General features: G+C 47.9%; 12 protein-coding genes across 12 annotated transcripts; 8 read left to right on the top strand and 4 right to left on the bottom strand.

Moving 5' to 3' along the window:
- The first annotated feature begins 10 nt into the window (after positions 1-10).
- HD556DRAFT_850034 (uncharacterized protein) lies at positions 11-1,384 on the top strand. The gene is made up of 6 exons (XM_041311830.1): positions 11-297; positions 386-504; positions 566-722; positions 781-987; positions 1,045-1,200; positions 1,314-1,384. Exons 1-5 carry the CDS (start codon positions 277-279, stop codon positions 1,072-1,074), a joined length of 534 nt encoding a protein of 177 aa, XP_041155877.1. The 5' UTR covers positions 11-276; the 3' UTR covers positions 1,075-1,200; positions 1,314-1,384.
- On the top strand, positions 843-1,923 carry HD556DRAFT_849989 (uncharacterized protein). Its single transcript, XM_041311829.1, has 5 exons — positions 843-987; positions 1,045-1,259; positions 1,314-1,527; positions 1,574-1,652; positions 1,708-1,923. Exons 2-5 carry the CDS (start codon positions 1,112-1,114, stop codon positions 1,780-1,782), a joined length of 516 nt encoding a protein of 171 aa, XP_041155876.1. The 5' UTR covers positions 843-987; positions 1,045-1,111; the 3' UTR covers positions 1,783-1,923.
- Positions 1,924-3,371, top strand: HD556DRAFT_849659 (uncharacterized protein). The gene is made up of 5 exons (XM_041311826.1): positions 1,924-2,150; positions 2,207-2,415; positions 2,477-2,694; positions 2,746-2,953; positions 3,013-3,371. Exons 1-5 carry the CDS (start codon positions 2,064-2,066, stop codon positions 3,095-3,097), a joined length of 807 nt encoding a protein of 268 aa, XP_041155875.1. The 5' UTR covers positions 1,924-2,063; the 3' UTR covers positions 3,098-3,371.
- Positions 3,372-3,506: 135 nt separating this feature from the next.
- Positions 3,507-4,899, top strand: HD556DRAFT_1244942 (DHS-like NAD/FAD-binding domain-containing protein; the record flags this gene model as incomplete). The annotated part of the gene is made up of 6 exons (XM_041298490.1): positions 3,507-3,624; positions 3,746-3,793; positions 3,846-3,853; positions 3,915-3,993; positions 4,050-4,378; positions 4,429-4,899. 6 exons carry the CDS (start codon positions 3,507-3,509, stop codon positions 4,897-4,899), a joined length of 1,053 nt encoding a protein of 350 aa, XP_041155874.1.
- A 1,048-nt stretch (positions 4,900-5,947) lies between these two features.
- HD556DRAFT_1244938 (armadillo-type protein) lies at positions 5,948-9,432 on the top strand (the record flags this gene model as incomplete). Its single annotated transcript, XM_041298489.1, has 15 exons — positions 5,948-6,036; positions 6,085-6,190; positions 6,234-6,638; positions 6,688-7,218; positions 7,273-7,470; positions 7,526-7,557; positions 7,610-7,672; positions 7,723-7,747; positions 7,800-7,873; positions 7,930-8,143; positions 8,201-8,306; positions 8,357-8,428; positions 8,486-8,647; positions 8,696-8,933; positions 8,985-9,432. The coding sequence occupies 15 exons, from the start codon at positions 5,948-5,950 to the stop codon at positions 9,430-9,432; spliced, it is 2,763 nt and encodes a 920-aa protein (XP_041155873.1).
- Positions 9,433-9,916: 484 nt separating this feature from the next.
- On the bottom strand, positions 9,917-11,427 carry HD556DRAFT_1244962 (heterotrimeric G protein alpha subunit; the record flags this gene model as incomplete). The annotated part of the gene is made up of 8 exons (XM_041298492.1): positions 9,917-10,016; positions 10,063-10,181; positions 10,231-10,350; positions 10,402-10,537; positions 10,588-10,710; positions 10,763-10,923; positions 10,973-11,157; positions 11,310-11,427. The coding sequence occupies 8 exons, from the start codon at positions 11,425-11,427 to the stop codon at positions 9,917-9,919; spliced, it is 1,062 nt and encodes a 353-aa protein (XP_041155872.1).
- Positions 11,428-13,354: 1,927 nt separating this feature from the next.
- Positions 13,355-14,942, bottom strand: HD556DRAFT_1402532 (uncharacterized protein). Its single transcript, XM_041303857.1, has 3 exons — positions 14,288-14,942; positions 14,099-14,226; positions 13,355-14,053 (listed from the first exon to the last, which is right to left on the bottom strand). The coding sequence occupies exons 1-3, from the start codon at positions 14,449-14,451 to the stop codon at positions 13,851-13,853; spliced, it is 495 nt and encodes a 164-aa protein (XP_041155871.1). The 5' UTR covers positions 14,452-14,942; the 3' UTR covers positions 13,355-13,850.
- HD556DRAFT_1311932 (uncharacterized protein) lies at positions 14,743-16,085 on the top strand (the record flags this gene model as incomplete). The annotated part of the gene is made up of 5 exons (XM_041300593.1): positions 14,743-14,843; positions 14,999-15,094; positions 15,433-15,493; positions 15,716-15,859; positions 16,020-16,085. The coding sequence occupies 5 exons, from the start codon at positions 14,743-14,745 to the stop codon at positions 16,083-16,085; spliced, it is 468 nt and encodes a 155-aa protein (XP_041155870.1).
- A 1,148-nt stretch (positions 16,086-17,233) lies between these two features.
- HD556DRAFT_849539 (uncharacterized protein) lies at positions 17,234-18,716 on the top strand. The gene has a single exon (XM_041311825.1). The coding sequence runs from the start codon at positions 17,664-17,666 to the stop codon at positions 18,606-18,608; it is 945 nt and encodes a 314-aa protein (XP_041155869.1). The 5' UTR covers positions 17,234-17,663; the 3' UTR covers positions 18,609-18,716.
- HD556DRAFT_1402517 (uncharacterized protein) lies at positions 18,532-20,262 on the top strand. Its single transcript, XM_041303856.1, has 4 exons — positions 18,532-18,552; positions 18,603-19,680; positions 19,733-19,807; positions 19,854-20,262. The coding sequence occupies exons 2-4, from the start codon at positions 18,825-18,827 to the stop codon at positions 20,156-20,158; spliced, it is 1,236 nt and encodes a 411-aa protein (XP_041155868.1). The 5' UTR covers positions 18,532-18,552; positions 18,603-18,824; the 3' UTR covers positions 20,159-20,262.
- HD556DRAFT_1402514 (uncharacterized protein) lies at positions 20,263-21,223 on the bottom strand. The gene is made up of 3 exons (XM_041303855.1): positions 21,138-21,223; positions 20,752-21,087; positions 20,263-20,700 (listed from the first exon to the last, which is right to left on the bottom strand). The coding sequence occupies exons 1-3, from the start codon at positions 21,153-21,155 to the stop codon at positions 20,413-20,415; spliced, it is 642 nt and encodes a 213-aa protein (XP_041155867.1). The 5' UTR covers positions 21,156-21,223; the 3' UTR covers positions 20,263-20,412.
- A 1,034-nt stretch (positions 21,224-22,257) lies between these two features.
- HD556DRAFT_849533 (2 beta-glucan) lies at positions 22,258-24,045 on the bottom strand. Its single transcript, XM_041311824.1, has 11 exons — positions 23,744-24,045; positions 23,524-23,688; positions 23,416-23,467; positions 23,223-23,249; positions 23,108-23,177; positions 23,022-23,055; positions 22,852-22,965; positions 22,681-22,795; positions 22,534-22,621; positions 22,418-22,474; positions 22,258-22,363 (listed from the first exon to the last, which is right to left on the bottom strand). The coding sequence occupies exons 1-11, from the start codon at positions 23,893-23,895 to the stop codon at positions 22,290-22,292; spliced, it is 948 nt and encodes a 315-aa protein (XP_041155866.1). The 5' UTR covers positions 23,896-24,045; the 3' UTR covers positions 22,258-22,289.
- Positions 24,046-24,907: the final 862 nt, after the last annotated feature.

Genomic DNA, 24,907 nt, shown 5'->3' with positions numbered 1-24,907 from the left:
AAGTCGTGGTAAGTTGCCAGATACGGTTCCCACCACGCGCCGTCTGCTTCGTACTCACGCTGTACTTGAAGCTAAATTTTGCAAGTGTCAAGGACCTCGCAGCATGGCAAAAGTTTCCTCGTTCACTTGGGCCGCACTGGACCAAGGTGTTCAAGTTCTCAATACTTCTGGCACAATTTTTGAAACTTCTGATGGACGACTGATCGCACATGTCAAGTAGTATGGGACGAAGATTCGGAAGTCGAGTCTATCTGACTTCTGTTGGAGGTGCCGGGGATGCGCCGTATCCGAATCAACGTGCGTTTCTATTAGTACACATACTACTATTTCGTACTGATTCGTCTAAAATGCACTGTTACTATTTGAATCCTTCAACAATTGATAGAGTTTCCACACCGTCCTCGTTGTGCTGCGGTCTCTCAGTTACATAGTACGTGGTCCAACTACAGCATCCTATGATTTTCTACAAATTCATTTGCGTCAACGCGCGATACTACGACTCCCGTAAGATCATATTACTACTTGTCGGTGTTGATATTTACCTATGCTCACGCTACTTATATAGATCTAGGTTCATATTCAGGTTAACGCCACTGCGCGCCTTTCACTCCTTCAAGTTACCCTCTACCACGATGGTGAACACCGGCCTCAAATACGTAGACCTTATACGCCAGCGCACTTCAAAGTGGGCGAACTTGTCTCCCGAAACACAGGACATCAGAGTCAGTTGAACGTGGCTCTTTGCGAGACGTTGTCTTAATGCCGACTGGTATGATCTAGGTCGGATCGTATGGTCTATTCAGCGCCCAGACAGGCAGGTTCGAGGTTGAAGGAAACGTGTACGATCCCGAGTTTCAGAAGCTGCTTGACGCCACCGATGGAAAGATAAAGCTTTCTGATCATCTGCCTGTGCTCGACGACGAGGAGAAAGACTTTGCTGTTGGATCTATGGGCGTCAGGCCTAAGGAATTTAGCCTTGCATCAAACGTGTGAGCTTTTGACACAGTCAACCCTTGAGGACTTCACTTATTTCTGCTACGATAGTGCCGAGGGCATCGACAAAGCAAAGTATAAAGGAGACTGGCAGTTTCTGCAGGGAAAACGAGGCGCTATGCTCGTGATGTACAAACCCCGTCTAGAGCATTTTCCTAAAGGGAAGGTGTTTGAAGCGATCTACAAGGTTCCAGAGCTCAAGGACAAGTACGTCGTCCCATCGGTGTACAAGTGTCGTGCATATGTTACCTATTTGTCCGAGAAGGGTACGTCTATTCCTATTGTTCGATGTACATCTCAAATCTAAGGGAAATGACAAGCCGGAGAGAAGATTTCGTTGGCTCTCCTCCCGAAATCTGGCAAAGAGAACGAGACGCAGCTCAACTGGTGGACTGATTCAAAGATAGAAAACCTTCAAACCAAGACGGATAAAGACTACGTGTTCTCGCCACTTTTCACTTGCAAGCGCAAGATCCCCTTGATTCGTCCTCTGATGCGCGACTCACCTACTCCAGACCCTGAGGATGCCGACTTGTAGGTCTCTTGTTATTTTTCGACCGCATTGCTAATCGGACAAAAGCTGGATGGATGTTTACCCGCCTTGGGAGCCACTCGATGATGATGGAGAGATCGATCCAGTATATGATGATAATCAAGAGGTGTGTACTTGAAGTTTCTCGCAACAGATATCGGAGACCAACGCTGTGTACCAAGGATGACCCGAACGTATACAACCCGCGAAGAGACTCTGAATTTGTGCCATTCCCTATTTCAGACGACGATGAGTGATGACTTGTTGGGACCTTTTCTTCTTGTTATATTAGGTTGACGTTGCCATATGAGATGTATAATTACTTGTGTAGTGGATGTTCGAGTACAAGACTATTTATGCAGTGCCCATATCTAGGTTTGTCACTCGTGTCGTAATCTTGCAAATTGCGATGCACACGGCCCACGACTGCAAGCACAGGATAGCCATCATTTCTCCATGTGACAAGTCTATATATGACTGTCACCTCCAGTAGCCAGCGACTGTTGTTTAGTACTGAACTACTCACTGCACCATATTGATGGGAAACGCAGCTCGGAAGTTCGTTGATCTCATCAGACAATCTACAGCGAAGTGGGCCAACTGGGATCCACCTATACCCATACCAGTACGTGACTCGTTTCTCATCGGTTTCATGGCTGCAGTTTATAATTTCGCATGCAGGTCGGTGCATATGGCAGGCTGAATAACGAGACGGGCGAATTAGATATTGAAGGCAATATCTATGATCCGGAATTCCAGGTCTTGCTGGATAAGGTGGACGGGCAACTGAAGCTAGCAGATTTTCTTCCTCAAATTGGGGCCGTGGAGGGCGACTTCATAGTGTGTACGATGGGTGTCCGGCAGAAAGATCTCAAGATTGATGGAGAGATGTATGTTCTGCGTGCGGTCTACTATGCGAGCGAGGACGCAGACTGATTGATGGTTTGATAGAAATGTCGCTGGTCTCGCTCAAGCATCTATCAAAGGAGAGTGGCAGTTTCAGCGCGGCAAGCGTGGTGCCCTCCTGATCATGCACAATCCAAGGCAAGAATACGTTCCGCGCGGCAGGGTTTTGGAGACGCTGTACAAGGTCCCAGAGCTCAAAGACATGCACATCGTCAACTCCATCTTCAAATGTCCCGCCTACACCATATACCTTTCGGACAAAAGTATGTTTCCACACACTGTGTTCTCGTGCTCCTGCTCATTACAGTAATCAGGTGGAGAGAAGATTTCCTTGGCACTTACTTCCAACGGGAATGCAACTGAGCCCTCGCAGTGGTGGTCAGATACGAATGTGAGCCTGCTGCGGAAGGGGCATCACAAGGACTATATGTTCACGCCACTGTATGGGCTCAAGCGCAAGTTGCCATTGATACGACGTCTCATGCGAGACTCTCCTGTACCTGATCCCGAAGGTGATGACTTGTCAGTATCATGAGCTTCGTTGTCTCCAGGCGCTCCATCTAACATGTTACTCTTGGTAGCTGGGTAGACGTGCATGTACCATGGGATCCTCTGGATGAAGACGGGGATGAGGATTATTCATTAGAGGTACGTCGTACCTTTTGAACTCGTTCGTTTTGATGAATCCGTGCAGGACGAGGAAGATGATGGATGGGCGGCAAACACGGAGAGATAGGAGCATGTTTTGGACTCGGAGACTGATAGCACATGACCGTCCTTTGCCTATGATGAATTTTCTAATGACGATCTCCACTATGGTTTCATCGACATCTTGTACAATTGACCTATCATGCTTGTCGTATATTAAGTTTGTATTAAGTAGCACTGCCCTGCCCATTTTTATCTAGCTCACGTGCGCTGCACGGAGTAGGAATCCAGTGAGAGCACCAACGTCCTTTGTCTCCTTCTTTCCTTCTTCCCGTGTTTCTTCACTGAGCAGTATTTAGGTAATTATTCTCTACTTGCGAGGATGCACTCACTGTATGACTGGTGGAATCGTACTTTCAGGGGCAGCATGACCAAGCCCGGTTACGCTGCAGATCAGCACCCAAGGATCTTAGAGGGCAATGACCTCAAGGCCCTTGCGAAATATATGAAGTCGGATAGCTGTCGTAATGTTTTCCTTATGGCGAGTTCCTTTATCACTTCAAGATTTTGAATTATTCTAATGCTGATATTATGACGAAACTAGCTTGGGGCTGGTAAGGCTACTATTGCTAGTGCCACATTACATTGTCTTACGTATGTGATCAGGTGTGAGTACATCTGCCGGTATACCGGACTTCAGATCACCTGGTACAGGTAAGTCATACATAGCATCTGGTTCTGAGATGCAGATCAGCGTGTGACCTAGGATTATACGTAAGTGTGATGTGCACAGTGCGGCACTGCAAGTGAGGAACATTAATATGATGTTGTACAGGCCAACCTCGCACGGTTGAATCTTCCATTCCCGGAGGCGGTATTCGAGATAGGGTTCTTTAAGAAAAACCCGATACCATGTGCGTCCGTCCGTACTTGGACCGAGCGAAGAAAGGAACTGAAATGTGTTTATTAGTTTATACACTAGCCAAGGAATTATATCCAGGGCGTTTCCGACCCACGCCCACACACAGCTTTATAACACTCCTCCATTCGCATTCCCTGTTGCACACATGTTTCACTCAGAACATAGACACGCTCGAGCGGCGCGCAGGAGTGCCGGCGCATAAGATCATCGAGGCACATGGAAGCTTCGCCACGCAGCGGTGCATTGACTGTAAAACGCCCTTTGATGCAGAGAAGATAAAGAAGGCGGTGTTGAGCGAAGAGATAGAGATTCCGAGGTGCGAACGGAGGAGGTGCAAGGGCCTGGTGAAACCAGATATCGTCTTCTTCGGTGAAGGGGTATGTTTGAGCCTCACAAAATCATACGGCATGGCTGATTTTTGGAGCAGCTTCCCGATCAGTTTCACAGATCTATCCGTAATCTGCGAGAAGCGGATTTATTGATCGTATTGGGAACATCGCTGACCGTGCACCCATTTGCCTCTCTTGTGGACCTTGTCCCGAATGACTGCCCTCGGGTGTTGATCAATCTCGATGAGGTTGGCGACTTTAACAAACCAGACGATGTGTTATTCCTCGGAAAATGCGACGATATTGTGCGGGAGCTATGCAAAGAACTTGAATGGGAGGAGGAGCTCGATGCCGCTTGGGAGAAGACGAAGGAGAGCTTGGAGGCTGGTGAGAAAGGGCCAGAACTAGAACCAGAACCAGAGGAATCAACGGAGGACGAGGTGGAAAAGATCACAAAGAATCTAGAGCAGGGGCTCAAAGTCAGTGACAAGAAGGATGAAGAGCGACCTTCGTCGAAGAGCGGCAAGGCCAATGATTTGGTAGAACCGGATTCAGTTGAAGAGGACTAGACGAGCCCTGCGAAATTCTCGACAGAGGAAAGTTATAGTGCGTCCAAGTGATGGAGATTAGGTAGCCTGCTGTGTAGTTTAAGTTGTATGTGCTTGTGGATCCATACTTCAAACATTAAATAAAGTGCATGTTGTGGGCAAGACTACTGGGGGTCAATTACTATATTGTGCCGGGCACTGGGAGAATAACCAGTCGGGTGGTAGAGGTCTGAAGGACAATATCCTTCTGCGAGCATCAGATGATGATATCGATTGGGATGGATGGTCTTTCCTTTATGATAGCATTTGTCCTCTGCCTGCACCTGAATAAGCATGTCTTTGTTTCACGACAAAGTGGCATACCAACTTTGTTCCTTCTGTATGATCTGGCTAGGATACACCAGACCAAGTCGGGACTCGTCTTGGGAAGATGTTCACTGTCGATACACAGATCAACAAGATGCTGTTTAAAGTCATTAAAGTAGATGGTACCTTGAACTATCAGGCTGCTCATAGTTGTCTCTGACCCAATTCGCTCAACTTCAGCATGCACTGAAATCTCGGAGGTTGTGTCGGAACCGGACTGATATCGGAAAACACGCCACTAAGTGATTCGGACATATCAACAGGACGTTTGATCATGTGAACTTGGGTTTTGAGATGTGATCGGCATCCCAGTGATTGCGTCGGAGTTATCACCTTTAAGAAGGAAAGCTCGTAGATGCGAACTTGATGGAGAATCGAGAGCGTTCGATGTTGACCATAGGAACTTCGCGTGTATTCGAGAAATTGTGGAGCAAAGCCCTAGCCGCAGATCGTCGTTCGGGATGAAGATGGTAAAAAAGCCGCTGAGCTTAAACTTATGATAATTGAAAGACTCGTCGAGTCTATCTGCTCAGTGCTGATCACCGTTTTAACAGGCATCACTTCTCCATTGCAGATCACTAGCAGTGAACAGCTTTATCAAACAACTGGAATCGCCTATTTGAACAGCCTGCACCCTAAGATCATTTTCCGTTTTGCTGTCACTCCTGGACCCTCGATATCAATTTCCTACAAATTCAGCGTCATGGAGGCTGTCGTTCCTCACGAAATCACGACAGAACTCACACAAATACTTGCCAATCTTGTGCTTGGTGATAACAAGATACGTTCCAAGTGCGCGATCTTTTTCAATAAGCGCGACTCATACTGAGAGACTTGCAGTGCAGAACAGGCGGTTAATGATAGACTGGCTCAGACCCCAGACCTATACCTACTCGCATTGGCCCAGTTCTCTATTGCAGCTGATACTGAAGTGGCAAGTTGTTGTGTACTATGTTTCAATACCGCTGCCCTCACTCAATAAAGCGTAGATGCGATCCTTCTCTCTAGTCTTACTTCGCAGACTTCTCTTTCGCGCTGCACCGGGTCAGCAGCCCAGAGAAGGACGTCTAACGCTTTATGATCAACTCCCGGCGCATGCGTTGACAACTCTCGAGCGTCTACTACTCCACTCTCTGTCCCACGAGCCATTAGATGCTGTTCGCAGGAAGACAGTCGATACAGTCTGCGATCTAGCAAACAATTCTATGTCTCGAGGGCGCCCTTGGCACGCACTACAGGCACAAACATTTACTATGACGCAGACAGGTGAAGCTGGCTTCCGAGAATGCGCTTATAGGCTGTTTTCTGGTTGTCCCAATCTCGTAATGGATCTCCAGACAGATGCTGTCCTGACAGTTTTCCGGAAAGGTCTCCAAGACTCTCAAAGTGTTGAGGTACGTGGTCCTCCAGTCAAATTAATTGGCATTCATGGATAGTGCTCAGGTTCGGCTTGCTGCTCTCCGAGCCTCTGTGTCCTACCTTACTGCATGTGATCAACTTCAATTATCACACTCGCTCTCACTACTCTATCCAATGCTAGACACGTTACCTTCCCTTCCCAACATTCACCTTAAATCCTTCCTCAGCTCGCTAACGCCATTATGCTCATCTCATCCTAATCTCTTTGTGCCTCATATGGATGCCCTACTGTCTTTCTTGCGTGGTTTGATAATGCCAAGCGTTGACTCAGGTCCAACACCCACGGTTGCTAAGCCATTCCCCGGCACATCAAGTTTCACGTTCCCTCCCGGCGGATCTGGCAGTCGGACTCCAGATGACAATGACGAAGTCACAGAGGACGAGGAGAAAGAGTTGGTCAGAAAAGCTGCATTAGAATTTATGGTAAGTCTTACCGAGGCTAAGCCTGCATTGGCGAAGCGTTCGGAAGGATGGACGGCGGCTATGGTAAGAGCATCTCTAGAGGGCATGGGGGAATTACCAGAAGACACGTTGGATTCCTGGCTCGAAGCTGATGTAAGATACTTATCGTGCATTTCTCCAAGCATTTCACCAACTCAAATATCTTAGCCCTCAGAGGACGCACAGGATGAGAATTATCCTCATGTATACGAGCAATCCCTCGATAGGGTGGCCTGTGCTCTTGGAGGCAAGGCAGTACTTCCTCCGGCGTTCCAATATATTCCGTCAATGCTCGCCAATTACGACTGGAGATTGAGGCACGCTGGCCTGATGGCTATCGCAGCCATAGCCGAAGGCACGAGCAAGGTTCATTTGGCTTATTTATGGCATGGTCCAGGCCCACTCATTCGTCTATTATTAGGTGATGCAAATGGAACTTGGGAAGGTTGTTGAGTGCGCGTTCTTCAGTTTATTGCCCGATCCCTTTCATTGATCGTGTTCCCAGCCTCGTTACTCCAATGTTCAAGGACGCACACCCACGTGTGCGGTATGCTGCATGTCAATGCGTGTACGTTGCTTTTATTATCTCATGATGTCCTCGCTCAATGATTGGTGCAGTGGTCAATTATGTACTGATTTGGAGGTAAGTTTAGTCACCCTGCTACCATGATCCTCATAGACGCTTGTGCTCTAAGGAAATCATTCAAGATCGCTACCACGAGCAATTATTCGCTGCGTTGATACCAACACTAGAAGCGCCAGAACCTCGGTGACTATTACATCCTTGATTCCGTCACTTGTCCTCCGCCTGATCCTCTATTTTAGTGTGCACTCGCATGCCGCTGCTGCCCTGATCAATTTTTGTGAAGGTGTCGAACGTGACACCCTTGTTCCTTATTTGGACCCGATCGTTGAGCGCCTGCTCAAGATGCTCAATCCAGGAGCTGAGGATGGCAAAGTAGTCAAAGGTTATGTTCAAGAACAAGCTATTACAACTCTCGCTATGGTCGCTGATGCCAGCGAGGCAACATTTGCTAAGGTATTATATTGCAGTCTCGCGTGCCCATTGTTTGTCTGACGCTTGCATATACAACAGCACTATGCCTCCATAATGCCTCTTCTTTTGAATGTTCTCCGCAACGCCAACAGTTCTGACCATTACAAGCTACGCGCAAAAGCCATGGAATGTGCTGGTTTAATAGGTAAGAAACAGTTGATATCAGCGCAGGTTTCCTTGACTGATCCTTGTCAGCAATTGCCGTTGGACGTAACGTTTTTCGCGCTGACGCAAATACGCTTATCGAGCTTTTAATCAAAATTCAAAGTTCGTCCTTGACTGCCTCCAGATCAAATCTCGATAACCGTTTACCGTGTATGATAGATTCGCCTGTCGACCCCTCGGACACCATGCTGCCCACCTTTTTAATTGCTACTTGGGCTAAAATTTGCCAAGCTCTTGGCACCGAATTCGAGCCGTTCCTTCCTGTAGTCATGCCTCCACTACTGAACGCAGCCAGCGCAAAAGCCGATGTCTCTATCTATGGTAATGTCATTCATTCGGGTCACGGCATCCACTTACCCTGCTATACAGATGATGAAGACGATGTCGGTGAGACTCGAGAAGGCTGGGAGACCATCTCGATGGACGGTCAGATCGTTGGAATCCGCACTTCGACTATCGATGAGAAATGCCAAGCGTTCGACACTCTCGTTGTCTATTGCGCGACACTTGGCGGCCGGTTTGCACCTTATCTCGCCCAGAGTTTGGAGCTCTCCCTCCCCGCCCTAAAATTCTACTTCCACGACGGCGTTCGCGAAGCTGCGAGCAGGTAAGTGATCTCCATTGTCGCCACCCTTACTGCTAATAATCGTACGCACAGATTGATCCCTTTGCTTTTCTCTTGTGGAAAGCAGAGTGGAACACTAACGTCGCAGATGGTAGCCGCTTCCTTCCTCCAGCTCATAAATACCATTCGAGCCGAAACAGACCCTTCGTTTCTTTCCTCGTTGTATAGAGCCCTCGCCGATGGGCTTCGCGTGGTTGGCATTCCAGCGCTCACGCCGGATCTACAGGCTACCCTCATAGAAGCCACAAAGCATCAGCTTCAGACGCTCGCAGATAAACGGAAACGACGCGCAGAGTCCCCGGAGGACGATCGCGAGGAGCTTGCGCTGTTAGAAGAGGTGGAAGAGTTCGCTCTGGAGGACATGGAGAAGCTGCTCAAAATATTGGATGGTCAGCATCCGCTTCTTGTGGCAGTTTCGAGTGTGAGGGATTTAGGGTTTAACCAGTGGGACAGCGAAGAGGAGCGTGATAGTGATGGTTAGTGCACAGGAATCCTGCGTCGTACTGATACTATGCAGTGGCTCCCAACATGTTTTTTCTTCTTGTATTAATGAGGTGATCGTGCTCTATAATTCTGCCTTGTGATATCCGCCTGGCATGATGATAGTATTGCACGCTACAAATTACATGTACAAACGCTTTTGTGCACGTCAAGGGCGCATCACTGTATAAAAAGAGTCGCACACAAGGGAAGGGTTGCCCGCTATAGCAAGTTAAAATCAACCAGATCAAGCAAATGCTGTGCGGTATGTAAAGGCGAAAGGCGCCATGATGTAAATCAATCTCGCGGACAGCCAGGGTAATGATGAATAATTGATGGTATGCTAGATAAGATGATAACATGCTAGAGAATAACCAGAAGTTCCAGATATATATGCGAGCTGTACCCTTGTTAATACAAATTAACCAATGGGGTGTGGAGGCGCATACGGATAGATAAGAACAAAAAACCAGGAAAGGCAGGCGTCACAGAATCCCTGAGTCTTTGAGAGCGTTCTGTAGGATTGTCTCCTTGACCGCAGCGAAGACGAGTCTGATATTCGTCGTATCGGTGGCTTGTGTTAAGCTATGACGCAGTGAGTGATGAGCGAGGCGTAATAAATCATACTTACTGAGGGTAAACACTTAGGCGCGCCCGGTTAGCTTGCATGAACTTCCATAGAATATACTTTGCCGCTTTGTTGATGTCTGCGCCACCTGTATATTCTGGGAAGTACTTCTCGATTGGTACCTGTAAAGTGTCAACATATCTCCATGCGTTTGCAACAATGAATACATACCTTTGGTAGCTTGTTCTTGAAAACGTCTATCTTGTTCAAAAATAATATGATAGAAGTTCGCAGAAACCACCGGGAGTTGATAACCGACTCGAATAGGATAAGTGATTCTTGCATGCGATTCTATTGACAAAATTGATGACATCCAATAATCGCACGTACAACAGGACCTACCTGGTTCTTCTCTTCTAATAGTACTTGATCGTATTCCGATAATGCTGTGCAGAAAATGATGCTTGTTACGGATTCAAAGCAATGTATCCATTTCTTCCGTTCCGAGCGCTGGCCGCCGACATCGAACATGTGGATGCTACGAGACTGCGATCAAAAACGGAACTTTTGGCATTCCAGTGTACTCACGAGAGCTGTCCCATGTTAAACCGCGTTTCTGTGATGCCGGTTGTCTTTGCTCGAGCTCGTAGTACATCATTTTCTGTTGGTGTATAGTCGGGCGTGCCTATACGAAGCACTTCCGTAAAGAAACTGAGAGCGAACACCGTGAGTATTTGTAATCCGAGTGAATAGAAGGACTCACTAGCTAGCCGAGTCCATAAGATAAAACTGGCTCGAACAGTCCATCACTTTGGAAATGATAGGATCTTGCCATAGTTCATGGATGGCTTGTGCAATGTCAGCGGAGAAAACAAATTCAGGCGTGTTTTCAACCCTGTATTCGACGATGCGTTCGGCAAATGTCTACGAAAGCAATGAATTGAGGTAGGAGAGAAAGCGAGAAAGAACGTACCCGATTCGCGGGCAATACACATTCCACGTTCATGTTACGCATCTGCAGGACAATGGCTTGCGCGGAGTCGAGAGTGTTCCGGTATATTGTCGGACGGAACACCATGAGTTCGTCTGGGGTGAAGCCATTCTGGTGAATGATTTTCATTTGCTTCACTATTGTTGACTTTCCGGATTCGCCGGACCCTGAGGATGGATATGAGCAGTAAGAACAAAGAGAAAGGGTTGAACGGATAAAGGCAGTTGAAGGAAATAGACCAAGTGGATGCAACTCCGAAGATATTTGCCTCGTAAAAAATGAAATAGACATGGAGTAAAGTAGAAAGGAAGACACGTACCGAGAAGAAGTATCTTACACTCCTTCCTAAACTTCCTAGAGTCCTCGTCTATCTGACGGTCGATAGCATCTGACCTGGCCTTCTCTTCTCTGTCCTGTGCTGATACGCAGTTGCCCATGAGGAATGAGGGGAGCGTGCTAATAGAAAGTCAATCGGTGAGAGGGATATGATCTGGCCAGCGTGTACGGCAAACTGTTGAGATTTGATTGTGATAGAGTTAAAGAATAAGTCTGCCAAGATGAAGAAGGTCGTTTCCTGAATGTGATATGTCCGTTCAATTGCTTTCAATGATAAGTCGAGGACAAGTAGATGAAAGGACCTTGGCTACCCGGGCGGCTTTGTTTGTAGTGACTGTGACGTCGCTGTCACACGAAGCGTGTAACGGCGTGTGACACCCGCCTACGTTCTCATTCATCAATCACAAAAACCTCCCGTGGTTTTACATCAATTGATAGTCAACTAATACCACTGTAGTTTCATGATCATCATCCAAGAAGACGTCTGTAGTGGGCGCCATGACATGTGTGCACGTCGTTGGATGAACGACACGTCGACACTTTCAAGTTGGCCAAACTTTGTTCCTGTTCTCCCCTTGTTCCAAATCAGACCTAAGCACTGCCAAAGTGCACCGGCCTCAACGTAACCGCCACTAATCCATTATACTAGGCATTAACACTAGTCTTGATCGGTGAGTTGATTCGGAAAGGTTACGCTGACGATATATATAAATGCCAATCGGTACCCTGAGTTGATCAAGGCCCGCCCTGACATAGTAGGACGTGCCGTGCATGTCAATGTCACTAGGCATGGGACTTCCCCACCGGCTCGGCTCTCTACGGGCCATCTGAAACTGTATCCTGTCCATGACCATGTGCTCCCTTTCTTTGATGCCGACGGACATCATAAAGCTTGGTTGGTCTAATGTTGGTGATCTCAAAAATAGCTCAGTGGGTCACCATCAAAGTTTAGGTGGGTCGCAACATATTTATTACTCATTCTGTTTATCCATATACAGGTTCAGTACTTGTCTAGTTCCCGCTTTGCACATGTCACGTATTACCATCGACACATTCTGACAGATATACGTGGCTATATTAATCCTACTACCATTAGGATGCGACCCGACAAAGGTCCTTTTGGATATATATAACAAAGTCCATGAGTTGGGCTCGGAGTCACCCCGGTCTCCAGGGGCCTCCGACTGCAAGAATACCTGTATACCTACGCCTGCACGATATCGCCTCCATAGCCAACATCCAACTCGCATATCACAAGATCAAAGCGCAGCCAACAACGACCGCCATGAGGCCATGTAGCATCTTGATTTCAGTCGCAAGTGCTCCAGAAGTTGATGTCGGAGTTTGGTGTGCAGAGGTTGTAGTAGACGAAACGCTTGCCGACCCAACGGATGACAGTGAGGACGCGTGGGTTGACGATGCATTCGAGGTTACAGGTCCCGGTGCAGTACTAGTAGCAACACTGACACTTGTGGTTGTAGTAGACTGGCCTGTGTGTGCGGTCAACACCCAGGAATTCAATCACTGTATGACTGCTGAGCGCTAGCCTTTACCTGATAATGTACTTGCACCGGCGGAACCGGCCGAGGAACCTGCGCATATGAGAAACGTTTTTCACTCGATGCATATATAAAAGACCCACCGTCAGTGCACAAGTTGCTGTAATACAGCCAAGCAGTGCCTTGGGTTGTTATATTGCAGCTCGTATTGAAGCATGACTGAATGGCCGCTTGAAAGGGCTGGGAGGCGCAGACGCATGTGCTATTCGAGCTATGTACGGCAATGATTTTTAGACAAACTTGGCTCAAAATTGGACACTCACAACGAATAACAACCAGCCGCCGTTGCAGCCGTCCCCGCACAGACTTGCGCACATTGAGGAAGGGTATAGTTCTGTGCGGCACAGAAACCGAAAGCTAGAAAAAAGACGAAAACGAGTGAACAGTGCATGCCCGGCAACGAGGTCTAGCACAAAGAGAATTGGGCGCTAATTTCTCATAGCTACGGTTTGAACTTTGAAGCGGGCAATCAATCGAACCACCATGCTTTAATCTCTGCCACCACCTACGTACTCACGTCGCCCATATTTTTTATCACAATCAAACACTGCATGGCCTAAACCGCAAGGCAATCGACATTTAGGGTGCAGCTGTGCCTACGCAAGCGGAACTTGGACTCTTCTTTGTGACTCTGAGCACCACTCCTGGAAATCACCCCTACTCAGCAACCCACGATATTTACCGAATAGTCAAATTGAGGATGCTACCAAGGGGTGCAAAAACTAATTATGATGTATGTATTTGAATGGTGACACCTGGTTACCTCGAGCCCTGAAGGGGAGAGTGGCGCCCAACAATAGGTATGTACGTAGTAACTGAACCTGGCTGATGTCTAACGCCGACCTAAGATTCTAAAACATCCAAGCAAAGTGTTTGTAACTCGAATAAAATAACAGAAGATATCAAAGTAAGGTTAACCCGCGGTGACGATGTGAATATACATATTGCCATCTACGCTGACCGGATTACATGACGAACGCCGCTCCAATAAGGGTACCAGCAAGGGCAACGAGCCCACCAAATGCACTGTTGAGAGCAAGTGAAGGTGCGAGACCGGTGGCAGCACCAGATGAGGTTGCTGCTGAAGTTTTGGCAGCCGAAGCAGTTGTAGCAGGAGATGTGCTAGTTGAGCTCGATGTCCCGCTCGTGGTCGTAGAGTTCCCCGAAACTAATCTCATCAGCGCCAGTACACACTTTGGAAAGAACGACATACTTGACGCGCACTCAGATTGTTGAAGTGCTTGGGCCTGAGCGACCTCGGCAGTAGTGCAGTTAGCCTGCAGACACGCGCCGGCAGCGTCCTGGAATGCAGTGGAGGTGCAAACACATGTAAGGTCAGAGCTAATATCGAGGATGTGAGATTCGGAATGCTCAAGTGCTGTTTGAAACCTAGTCAACTTACATGCTGGAGCAGTTTCCTGCGGAAGCGGCTTGGGTCGAGCATGCAAGGATGCACGGAGTAACTCCACTTGGAGTTGCAGCCGCGGCGTCAGACGTCGTGGTCGCTGATTGAGCGTAGGCAGTCAGAGCTGCTGTTGCGAGGACGAAAAGTGACTTGAAAAGCATGATCGGCGTGTAGTATTCTTGAGTTGGCAACAGGTGGGCTTTGCATTTAACGTGTAACCGTGGGAAGGATGTCGGGGCAGCTGGCACTTGCTGGCACGCTCATTGATCGATCGATATGCGCGGACTACGTAGACCCTGGCAAGGAGCTTGGCAATCTAGGGCAACCTGACCACTGGCAGGTTTTCGACAGGTGTCGAGGCACATCGGACTTTTTGTGCACCCTGATTACCAAAATCATGACGATATATTGATGCGGTGTGGGGAGGCTCTTGAGTGAGTGCATCTGCATCAATGCTCTTGTCTTTCTCTTTCTTTCTCTACTGTTTCTTTCTCATGTTGTCTCTGGGGCTAGCATCGGACCTTTTGCTAAAAATACTTGGCGCTCAAGGTCAGTGAGTGATGGGAATGCTCGCAACGTGGCTTTCGGTAGTCTGCGACCTGTCCTCCCACACGGTCACACCTGATGATCGATGTCCCTCTTCAATTCTGAGACTCGCTTAAATTACTGTCTTTGTTGTACTGACAGATACATTTTTTTTTGTAAAAGAATATTTGTTGACCACTACTTTGAACTTATGTTGGCAACAGATGCTTCAGAGTGGAGTATGAAGTACTCGGCATCTGTGGCCAAAGACACAACACGGTTTGTGGCAGCGCCACGGGTACATAGAAGCAGAAGCAGAAGCAAACTTTAATGAAACAAACAGCGCCACAACGCCGCAAGTGGCAACAAGATGAAAATCACCGCAACGACCGAAATTGAGACGTCGACCACGCGGTCAGAACCCTGCGGAGCGGCTTCCGGAGCCCGGATGGTCCGGAGCGGCGCTGCATCACACACAGGCCAAGTTGACTTGTGCATCGCAGAGCGTCAGCATCATCTGAATCCTATGTAGTATCAGAAATGGGGTCAAGGTTCTTGCGACGTGTGGTGATATTTGTTTTGCGTTTCATTTCCGTTATTCAATGGCGCGGATGTAGGGTAACCATCGAATTTCGAGTGCAGAAGACAAATCGGAAATACAGATTACCGCCTGAACAGGTGAGAACTGGATGATCGTTTCCGCAGTGTCGGAACCCAAGCTACCAAAAACGCGACGAATCAGCGCGCCACCACGAAGCATAGTAATAGTACACAATGCTGACCAGTTTGTAACTCGTAGATCCGGGGTGAGGACCAACATACAGCAGCTTCAGCCAACGGCGAGAATTCTTCCGTGTAATAACATGTTGTACTTGCCATTCTTCAAACGTGAAGATCTAGCCAGCAGCGTCGGTAGCTAGTGTCAAAGCGGCGGAACAGTATCCGTTATTTTGCCCTGATGCGCGTACAGTAACAGATATTGGCTGGTCGGAGAAAATGAGCGAAAACGGCGTTCGCCTGGATAGAAACGGCTTTTCTAGAGTGGTGAGTAGTAGTCCAATGCAGAACGAAAAAAAGATATGAGTACACTGATCGATGTTTAAATGGTACACACGTGTGATATTCTCTGCTAGCGGTCAGAGGCCAATATGACGCGGTGAGGGTGAAGTTTCACCGTAATTTTACCGATGCACATCTTTTCAAGATCTGCGATGCGAGTTTCCTTATGGGTTCCGTCCGCGCAGAATGGATACAAGGCCTAGGACTCTGAGTATGTCATCTTCGTCAACGTCTCGGGATTCGCCATGTCTCACAAACTATACTGTATTCCGACAGTAACATAATCGGTTTAAGCCGTAAATTTCGTAGATCCCCGCGCCTTGAAATCTGAGCCCATGGAGGAACCTGCGGCTGAGTACATACCCTGCTGAGCCTGCTCCCGAATTTTCTGCTACGTCGAAGGGGTCCACCTGGTGAGGTGAATATTCACAATGACTGGGCGGGTAGCCTAGAGCACATTCGTGCTAGAGCCCGTAACCTTTACTCAAATTTCGAGTTCGTCAATTCTTTGAATATTATGGTAAGTATGCAGCGACAGGTCGAAAGACCTGGAAGCTGGTAGGTAGTACGTCGCCATCGGGGTTGAATTGTAACCAGACAGTGGCATGAGTAATATACGCTGTCACTTGAAGAGTGCCTGTCATATTCGCTCCCCGACGCTGCTTACGAATAGACTGATCACATGATTTAGTAGCCAATCATCTCACTTGCCGCTTCGCTAACGTTTCCTGTCTCACATGTATCTATTTAAATTTTGAACCCCAGTCTCTTTCATACTGCGAAGCTACCTAATTAGATATCTCTCGGATATTCCACCGTGCCATCTTTTTTTTCACACCCTCATGCTGTCTTTTCTATTCCTTTCAATTGAGCCTAGGCCTCGTCCTCATGCTCGCACTGATCATATGATTAGTAGAAATAAAATCTAGTACTTAGACAAATAGCACTGTAGCAGACAAACTTGCACTTACATAGCGACTGCGGGGTCTCGGATAGCATGTCCGTTATCACCGCGACCGAGACTCGGCGCTGGCTAACGCAGTCAGGCTGCGGTCCTGGCCAGGAACATTTCCTTTTGCTCAAACCTTAGACTCGAGTAATCCTCTTCATCTAGAAAGCACGTTTTGTCAGTCCTGGCGCCTTATTAACGGTTCTATGAAGCCCCATGGAGCTTACTCGGTCTGACGAAGCTTTACAGTTCTTCACCACATTTCTTTGAGCCCACGAAGGGGAATCATATGCGGTTTAGGGTCTAGACCTGGCTCTGTCTGGACCTGCCTGGATGTTCTCATCGGGCCTTGAGCCTAGGGTCCTGACTCAGTCACTCGATTATCACTCTAATACATTTTAGGTTGGTCTAGTTTTCCGAGACTCACGGTTCGTCAAATGTACAGATTTCGTTTGCGCAACCATACACGTAACCCTCACCTCTTTTCAAACTCCAGATTTATCACAATCAGACACGCTGTGAGCTTTCTCTCGGTTTTCTCCCCGTGTAATTCCCATCTCTAGATATAGACGCGCTCTATCATAGAGTCAGTCTAAAATGAAATTGCACTTGCACCAACCTTAAAAAGCCCCACATCCCATAATACGTGCGGCGTCTCAGCCTCGACCGGTCTGAATACTTAGTAGGGTCTCCAGAGTTCGACTAAGCTATCTTAAAAGAGTCTTCCTCACGCAGCACTGGATGTTCATTTCTCTTTCTTAAACCACGTTCACCCTTTGTAGCAAGGTCCATTTCTGTCGATTGTACTTGGTTTTATCTTTCCTTCCTGCTGGCCTCAGGATGCGATCTACCTCGTATACTCATTATCCGCCATCTCGCTCGGCTGACCGACCGAGCATTGACGGCAACGACAACCCGAGAACGCCTGGCGCCCATCCACCCAACGACAGCCTGCGTCCGCGCAGCATCTTACGCAAACCAAACCCTCTACTCCCTCCTTACCCCGTAGATCACTCTCTTCAACTTCCTCGACCATCACGACCTCTTGCCTTGATGCCTCGCATGGATATGTATCCCCCGTATCAAACTCCCAGTTTACTTTCCTCAACGTACAATGACTCTTCCCACTTACTCGCCACCCCATATAGTCGTGGTCAGGCACAGTGGATGCCTCGTGGGTATGAGTCGAGACACCAGCAGTACAATCCTCCACATCTCGCCGATTACCAGCAATCACCTCGCGATCATGGTGACCATCAAAAACGTACATCCCTGCCACCACATGCTTTCCAACAACAGCAGAATGGTACTCGCGATGTCTCTGCGTCCATGCCAGACATCAGGCGCATAGCCAAACCGTCGTCCGCGGAAATAGAGAGGGACAGGCAGGCTCGGGCATGTGGACTTCAACTCGATTACACGTCACACCACAATGTTCCCCCTTCCTCAAATATCCATCCACCACGAGGTAGCAGGCGCCTCGAGGAAGATCAGCCACAACGCGAGCCGAAGACGCTGTTAGACCGTGGAAAACCTTGCGCACCCCGACCAAAGCCACACATCTTGTATCCTAGGCTCGACAAACTCGTTCGACGTGAGAAGCATCGTGCGATGGATCATATCTCTTTTGACGAGGATGTAATGGAAATGTTTAGAGAGGAAGGAGATTTACGAGAGAAGCTTCGTGAAAAGCGCAAGGGCGGAGCTGAGAAGAAAGATCCAAAATTTCGTCTGTTGTGTTTTGCGTGTAGTTTTTGTGTTACACTAACATTCAGACAGGTGTGATAGGAGCGCCGTTGCGTGATGTATTGATCCATGCATCATCCACGATCACCATCGGCGAACACCAGCACGACGTACCGACCCTGGTCGTTGCCTGTGTAGAAGAGCTGACAAGAACGGGTACCACATCTTCTCTCCCTTGAATTGATCCATCATTTACCCTCATCAGGTATTTACCAGCAGGGGCTGTTCCGCGCATTGCCCAACCTCGATCGGCACATGCAATTGATCGACATCTACAGTTCCAGTACTGATTATGGGGCTAAATTCAGCATGCACGGGCAGACCATGCCGGACATTTGCGCTGTCTTATCCACGTTCATCTCCACTCTTCCACAACCCCTCCTCGATCCTAAACTTTACGGTGGATTTTGGCACTGGTGTGTGAAGCCCAGCGTGAAGCGCGAGGAGGTAAGGCGAAGCCAACAGGATGCGGAAGAAGAGGAGAAACGTGATAGAGGCGAGCTGCCACTCTTGCTTCCTATAACAGCCAGACAGCATCAGAAACAAGTCCAGGACGACCTTCACCTTGGTCACGACGGTGATATCGAGCGCCATCAGATCATGATTGCGCAAATAATCCTCCGCTTCCTGCCTATAGGCAATCTCTCCCTACTGATTTACCTCTGTGGATTTTTCACCCAACTTCCCCTTTGTCCTGAGAACGGCATACAATTCGAGGATATCGCGCGGATCTTTGGGCACAAGATTTTTGGTGCGACGGCGAGGGTGTCATCGCAGAAGATGATGGTTTGGTTATTAACGAGGTGGCACAATATCTCAGAAGGTCTCCTCACTGATGCATGTGGAATGTCGCGGCCGTCCACCCCTGTCCTCAATCAAAAGGAGTTGCCTACTGGTGAAGACAGCGGTGGTAGCCCAGTGGTGAAAACCCCCAGTTCACGTCGCAGTCGTTCGTCGGACAGCGATCGCTCCTCGTATTCGTCTTCTCCCCACGATCAAGCGGAATCCAGCACTACTCGGCATCGTAAGAAACGGAGCATAGAATCCACACCAGAGTCGGGTGAGGATGGACTGTCAAGATCTCGCCGTCTTCCAAGGCGGAATAGATCAGGTCTGTCTCTGTGGTCTTCGAATCGCATCCTTGCTCGAACAGATGTGTATAGGTCGCCAGAACAGTGCGTTCATCTCGCACCGAAGGAAGGCTTCTGGGCAGGACCTTCCGGACGTGTTTTCAAAGGGTGAGTGTTTGTTTGACGGAGAGAATGGTATCTTATTTAGTCCCAGCATTTGCGAACGCACGGGTCACTACTTCATCATCACCTCCGGAACGCATTTCGGGGGATCAGCCAGAAAGCATACTTCTCGATACTCGAGTACGCCTCGCGCGCATTCACAGCGATCTCCAGCGCAACAATTTGGTCGTTGTCGACGCTATCAAGGAGTCATTCAAGGCCAGTGACGAAGCGCGCTTACTTTCTGAGAAGATTGGGCAACTGGAAAGGACATTCGGGGACATCAAGTCGCGTAATCCAAGTATTCCCGTCAGCACAAGGGAACCGCTGCAGGTTGGCATTTTGGAGGCAGAGTGACTACGCACATTAGAATATACAAGACATCACATGGCATAATATGATATAGTGGGTAGGCCTTAATACACGATTCTAGGGTACTGCTAGTAATTTAACTGCAGTGTTGCGGATTTGAACGTGCATTTCATTTCATCTGCGAGATAAATTACAAACTGTTGACAGGTCATAGTGCGCATGCTACTAGTACAGAGAACGTAATGAGAGCGAATGTTGCGAAACGAATTCAAAGGGACAGCTCCGGTCAGTCTTCACCACTAAAAGTCGACTGCCGCTGCCGCCCTTGCGGCCTTCTGTTTCCTCTTTCTTTCCTTTCTCTTCGCACTCCCGTTCCTCCGTTTCCCAAAGTACGGGTTTATGATCTCTCTTAGCAACTCCTTCAGTAACCCGCCTTGATACGCATTCTCCTTCGGAAAGAATTTCTTCGGCTTCTGCTGGAGAGTATATGCTGTCAACTCTCCCAAGGACGCAAACAGCTTTACAGGCTTTCCAGTCCTTGCTGAATCAACCAGGTCTACAAGGTTGACATGCGTGTCCCAAACGCGCTACACAAGCGCCTCAGCCACGATAACTCGCTGCAATAACGATCCACAAACCTGACGACACGCCTCAATTGAATCCGGAACAGGATCAATTCTCAGCACGCGGCACAAATTCTGCCAGTTCGAAATGTCGTTTCCGTCAGTCCCGAAATGCGTGTTGAATTCCTGAACGAGCGCGTCTTTGAATCCCTCTCGTACTACTATGCGCCTCTGAGCATCTTCGACGTCACATTTCAAGACTTTGACGAGGCGGTCGAAGTTCTTGTTTGAGGATTGGCTTTCGTTGAAAGAGAATGCTGCGAATTGAGCGAAAAAGGCGGCGAGGGGCGTGTCGTCGACGGGAGGTGGAGTGGGCGTACGCCTTGAATTGGCGCTTTCGCTCCTTCTTCGCTGTACTTTTCTGTCAAAAATAAATTCAAAGGGACTCAGTCGGAGCTTACCTCTGTACTGGAGGACATAGTATATGGGAGAGCTTATAGAATGCAAAAGACGGGAGAGAGACCCCTGTGCTGTGCCACATCGCGAACAGACTCTTATGTAAGGCGTTCATATCCGCCTCGTGGCTTACGTGCATGCCCATTACCCACGAAGAACCCGCGAAGAAGGATCGTCGTTAACTATATATGGTAACTGACCCACAAATTGATGAAGATAGTCCGGAATCCAATGACTGTAACATAATGAGTGCATGTGAATCGGCTCTTGGCGAGTACGAGTCACGGTCAAATTGTGGGCCCGCGGAACACCTGTCTTTGGGTAGTTCTTCGAAGCTGGACCTATTTTGAACCAACGAACAATGCGTATGGCCTGGCTTGTTTTTTTTAATTGGATGTCCATGTCATTTACTTGCGTGTGATTCTCCGCCGCGAAAGTCACCAAGGTACATTGCATGGATAATTATCACGGCTCGAAAACGTAAGCTGTAGACACGCTCCCACGAACGACGCACTAAAGGGCACTTCCCGCACCCACATATTACGACCATGCACGGGTTCCAATACAATTACAAGCACCCCAGAATGGTATCAGAATCTGTGGAGAACCTCGTGTTATTGGGGTGGTTGGGGGGTGGCCGTAAAAATATACCATCTCTGCTGCGACTGCACGGATGCCATGAGGCAACCAAAATTATGTACATATAGTCCTGATCAAGAAGTGACCAGAGAACGAACCCTTGTTTCGAGGCACACGCGTAAGGATATCGATAGTAGACTGTGGGGCCAGTGTAATTAGCTTCATAAATAGACAAATAAAACATTAAAACGCTACGAGAAACACGCTGTGCCGAGTCCCACCGTTCTTGTGAATTCAAAGTAGGTGATATCGTGTTGGATGGTGAGTTATATCTTAAGTGTGTACGAGTAAAATGACGACCTTCCGCAGCCCAAAGTACTTATGCGCTTGCCGATCCGCCCGCGTCAGGAATCGGGGTACGTGCGAGGCTACCAGAATCGATGCTGCAATTCATCTCTATATCACGCTTAGGGATCAAAACAGTAAGTATTCTGGTTTCTGGGCCTACAAGTGATGTTAATGCAATTTACACAATACTTTGTAGCTGCCGGTACGACATTCAACACAAAACGCGAGCCTCATTCGTAGATGTTCAACGAGTTGAACTCAAAATAAGCATTCTTGAATGCTGATGGGTTGTTGTCTACATAATCTGTCAATGTGGGATGAATGTTTCGAGATACTCACTAGAAGAGTAGATACTCACCAACACATGTAGATGGACATCCAGACGCGGAGTAAACTGAACCTGCCCAGTCCCCGCCTGGTTAAGCCACGTGTATCAGGTTAGGTGAAAGTTCAAAAACGACGACGATCACACACAGAATGTAAGGTTGATGATAATGTTTTGCGGTCCAAAATGAGTGGAGAGATTGCAATAAGTATCGGGAAAGTATGCGGCGGGTGTCCCCTTTGAAATTGTGTTCCATTAGGGATTCAATTACATAAAGACCTGTGGGAATAACATACCCAATGGCTAGTATCGATGCTTGACCCAGGAGACTTGACGTCGCTTGGAACAGAGCCACTCGTCCTCTCCCAAAAGAAAATCTTGATGTAAGTCGAACGCTTTTCAATTGCATACCTGGCCATGGTTATCTGTGATTCTGGTAGAACTAACGACCAACATGGAGTACATACCAGCCACCCCCGTTGTTGTTAAACTGCGGGCCATAGCTCTTGTTGTCGTTGATTTTGACCCCACACCCCGCATTGCCGTTAGCGTATGCGTAGCAGTTCGTACCACTGACGGTTCTAAATTCAATTTGCATCAGGCACCACCAAATACCTAGAGACTCGATAAACCTGACCCTGACATTGGGCGAGAAGAGGGCATTGTGCAATCTGAAAACCAATTTGAGTGCCCATAGTTTTCACCGCTCGAACGTGATCTTACTGGAGCTCGTGTGCAGACTGCATGTATTGGGAGTTTGATCATTCACGCCTTCTACAATGTCGATTTCGCCCTGTAACCATGAGTTATGACAGAAAAAACATCGAACTGAACACACTTTGTTCGGCCAGTTTGCCCCCACTTCCTGTAGTGAATATTAACGAAAGAAATTATGCTGCGAACGGGACAAACCCTGTTGAATCAATAGCATCGTGGTGCACTCGTTAGACGTCAAAACACTGAGATAATGAGTAATCCTAACCCTGACCCGTAGTCAGCTTCAAGTCAACCGATCACAAGAGATTGAACGCACAAATAGCTGGCCATGTTCCACAACCTTGTGGCATATGCGCAATGTCAAAACTGGATTAGATTAGTAAAATTTCTCGCACTCGTGCCACGAGTTCACGTAGACGTACATTGCCACATGAGTTTCGTACTGGGAATTTGACATGATTCGAAAAGATTTTCTTCCTGGGTCGGAGGAGGACAATTTCGTGGTATAGTCTGCTCGGAGCGTGAGTTTATTATTAGCCACTGAAACGAGTTTATCTGCTTTGGCAGTACTCTCGTTGACATAGGTCCTGGGAACGTGGAGTGAATCAGCCTCCAAGTACTGCGATTCAGGGGATGACTTACACTCTGCCGTTGGTGGGGTCTGAGATGGCTTGGAATTTAAACGCGTTAAGGAAGCTCTGGCCTGCGAGCTGGCTCGACCTTTGGTATGTCGCACCCGACGTCATTGTTACAGCGAGGGCTAATATGACGAAGGAATGAAAGTCGATACGCATGATGAATAAAGAATAAGCGAAGAATCTTCAACTGGTGACTGAGGGATTTCTGGGCCATGTTTGTCCTGCCTTTATAGCGTTGAAGACCAATGACGGATCTGGTCATGTCTCCCAGTGCTCTTACCTGCAAATGATATATTTGACAGTGCACGAGATGATATGGAATAGTCAGAAGTGTGTGCTCCATACCAACGTCACTCAACCAGGATGTAGCTGGTGCGTTTCCGAAACGATATACCCCTAACACTCAAGATGGATTATTATCGCCCGGTTGGGCGATGAACAAAAGATAGGCTGAAGTCAAAGTTTGACAAACGCACGAGCAGCGTCGTAAAGTTGGAGCGCCCATACAATAGGATCGGTGCCTTTGATTTGTGTAGTTCCTGTCGCTTGGAATGAATCAGCTCAGACATTCGCACCATTATTGAGCATTAGAGTCTCATCGGAAAGATAACTGCACATTAACTCCAAGTCGTTTTGCAAGTTCCTGAAAAAATATAGGAAGGGAGCGTACAAATTTGTGTTGGTACCACTGAAGTTACGCTGGTGGTGGCCAATAACGGCAAGTGGTGATGGGTATACATACTTTATGCTCCGAGGATGTACATGGACTAATCCCTGTATTGCCTCGTGCTCTCCTCCTGGTTCCGGATGAGTAGGGAATAGTACTGCCAGTTCTACCAAGGAACAATTTTGAAGGAGCACGCTTTATAAATGCACATCACGGTTTGTCGTCCTACTTCTGCCATATTTGACAGTATCATCGAAACAGGTACTCCTCTATCTTCATCGCACTTGATCAAGTGACCGTGTGTTGTATTGCATGTGAATTGACCATTGAGTGGGTTGGGAGTAAGGCAGAAGATATATAGTGTGTTTGGAAATGTTTATGCTACATACGAAAGTCTGTATTACATAAGCGCAATTTGTTTACTCGACTTGAGCGAACCCGGAGCTTTCTGGGAACCAAATGACTCGCTGAAGTGTAAGCGTCCGTAACACGCTTATATCA

Source organism: Suillus plorans (genome assembly GCF_016647745.1).
Source record: "Suillus plorans strain S12 chromosome Unknown HD556scaffold_66, whole genome shotgun sequence".
Taxonomy (NCBI): Eukaryota; Fungi; Basidiomycota; class Agaricomycetes; order Boletales; family Suillaceae; genus Suillus; species Suillus plorans.
Note: the sequence above shows the minus strand (reverse complement) of the source record. Positions and strands in the feature narration are given on the sequence as shown.

Coding starts and splice junctions, on each gene's coding strand:
- HD556DRAFT_1402532 (XM_041303857.1), bottom strand. CDS start 14,451: ATGCTTTTCAAGTCACTTTTCGTCCTCGCAACAGCAGCTCTGACTGCC. Junction 14,227..14,287: donor GCAGGAAACTGCTCCAGCAT/GTAAGTTGACTA, acceptor CCTCGATATTAG/CTCTGACCTTACATGTGTTT. Junction 14,054..14,098: donor ACAATCTGAGTGCGCGTCAA/GTATGTCGTTCT, acceptor TGATGAGATTAG/TTTCGGGGAACTCTACGACC.
- HD556DRAFT_849539 (XM_041311825.1), top strand. CDS start 17,664: ATGCGATCTACCTCGTATACTCATTATCCGCCATCTCGCTCGGCTGAC.
- HD556DRAFT_849989 (XM_041311829.1), top strand. CDS start 1,112: ATGCTCGTGATGTACAAACCCCGTCTAGAGCATTTTCCTAAAGGGAAG. Junction 1,260..1,313: donor TACCTATTTGTCCGAGAAGG/GTACGTCTATTC, acceptor GGAAATGACAAG/CCGGAGAGAAGATTTCGTTG. Junction 1,528..1,573: donor GACCCTGAGGATGCCGACTT/GTAGGTCTCTTG, acceptor ATCGGACAAAAG/CTGGATGGATGTTTACCCGC.
- HD556DRAFT_1402517 (XM_041303856.1), top strand. CDS start 18,825: ATGCAATTGATCGACATCTACAGTTCCAGTACTGATTATGGGGCTAAA. Junction 19,681..19,732: donor TCCAAGGCGGAATAGATCAG/GTCTGTCTCTGT, acceptor AGATGTGTATAG/GTCGCCAGAACAGTGCGTTC. Junction 19,808..19,853: donor TCCGGACGTGTTTTCAAAGG/GTGAGTGTTTGT, acceptor ATTTAGTCCCAG/CATTTGCGAACGCACGGGTC.
- HD556DRAFT_850034 (XM_041311830.1), top strand. CDS start 277: ATGCGCCGTATCCGAATCAAC. Junction 723..780: donor CCGAAACACAGGACATCAGA/GTCAGTTGAACG, acceptor GGTATGATCTAG/GTCGGATCGTATGGTCTATT. Junction 988..1,044: donor AATTTAGCCTTGCATCAAAC/GTGTGAGCTTTT, acceptor CTGCTACGATAG/TGCCGAGGGCATCGACAAAG.
- HD556DRAFT_849659 (XM_041311826.1), top strand. CDS start 2,064: ATGGGAAACGCAGCTCGGAAGTTCGTTGATCTCATCAGACAATCTACA. Junction 2,695..2,745: donor CATATACCTTTCGGACAAAA/GTATGTTTCCAC, acceptor TACAGTAATCAG/GTGGAGAGAAGATTTCCTTG. Junction 2,954..3,012: donor GATCCCGAAGGTGATGACTT/GTCAGTATCATG, acceptor TACTCTTGGTAG/CTGGGTAGACGTGCATGTAC.
- HD556DRAFT_1402514 (XM_041303855.1), bottom strand. Junction 20,701..20,751: donor CAATTGAGGCGTGTCGTCAG/GTTTGTGGATCG, acceptor GCGCTTGTGTAG/CGCGTTTGGGACACGCATGT.
- HD556DRAFT_849533 (XM_041311824.1), bottom strand. CDS start 23,895: ATGCGTATCGACTTTCATTCCTTCGTCATATTAGCCCTCGCTGTAACA. Junction 23,250..23,415: donor GAACATGGCCAGCTATTTGT/GCGTTCAATCTC, acceptor TATTCACTACAG/GAAGTGGGGGCAAACTGGCC. Junction 23,178..23,222: donor GGGCAAACTGGCCGAACAAA/GTGTGTTCAGTT, acceptor TCATGGTTACAG/GGCGAAATCGACATTGTAGA.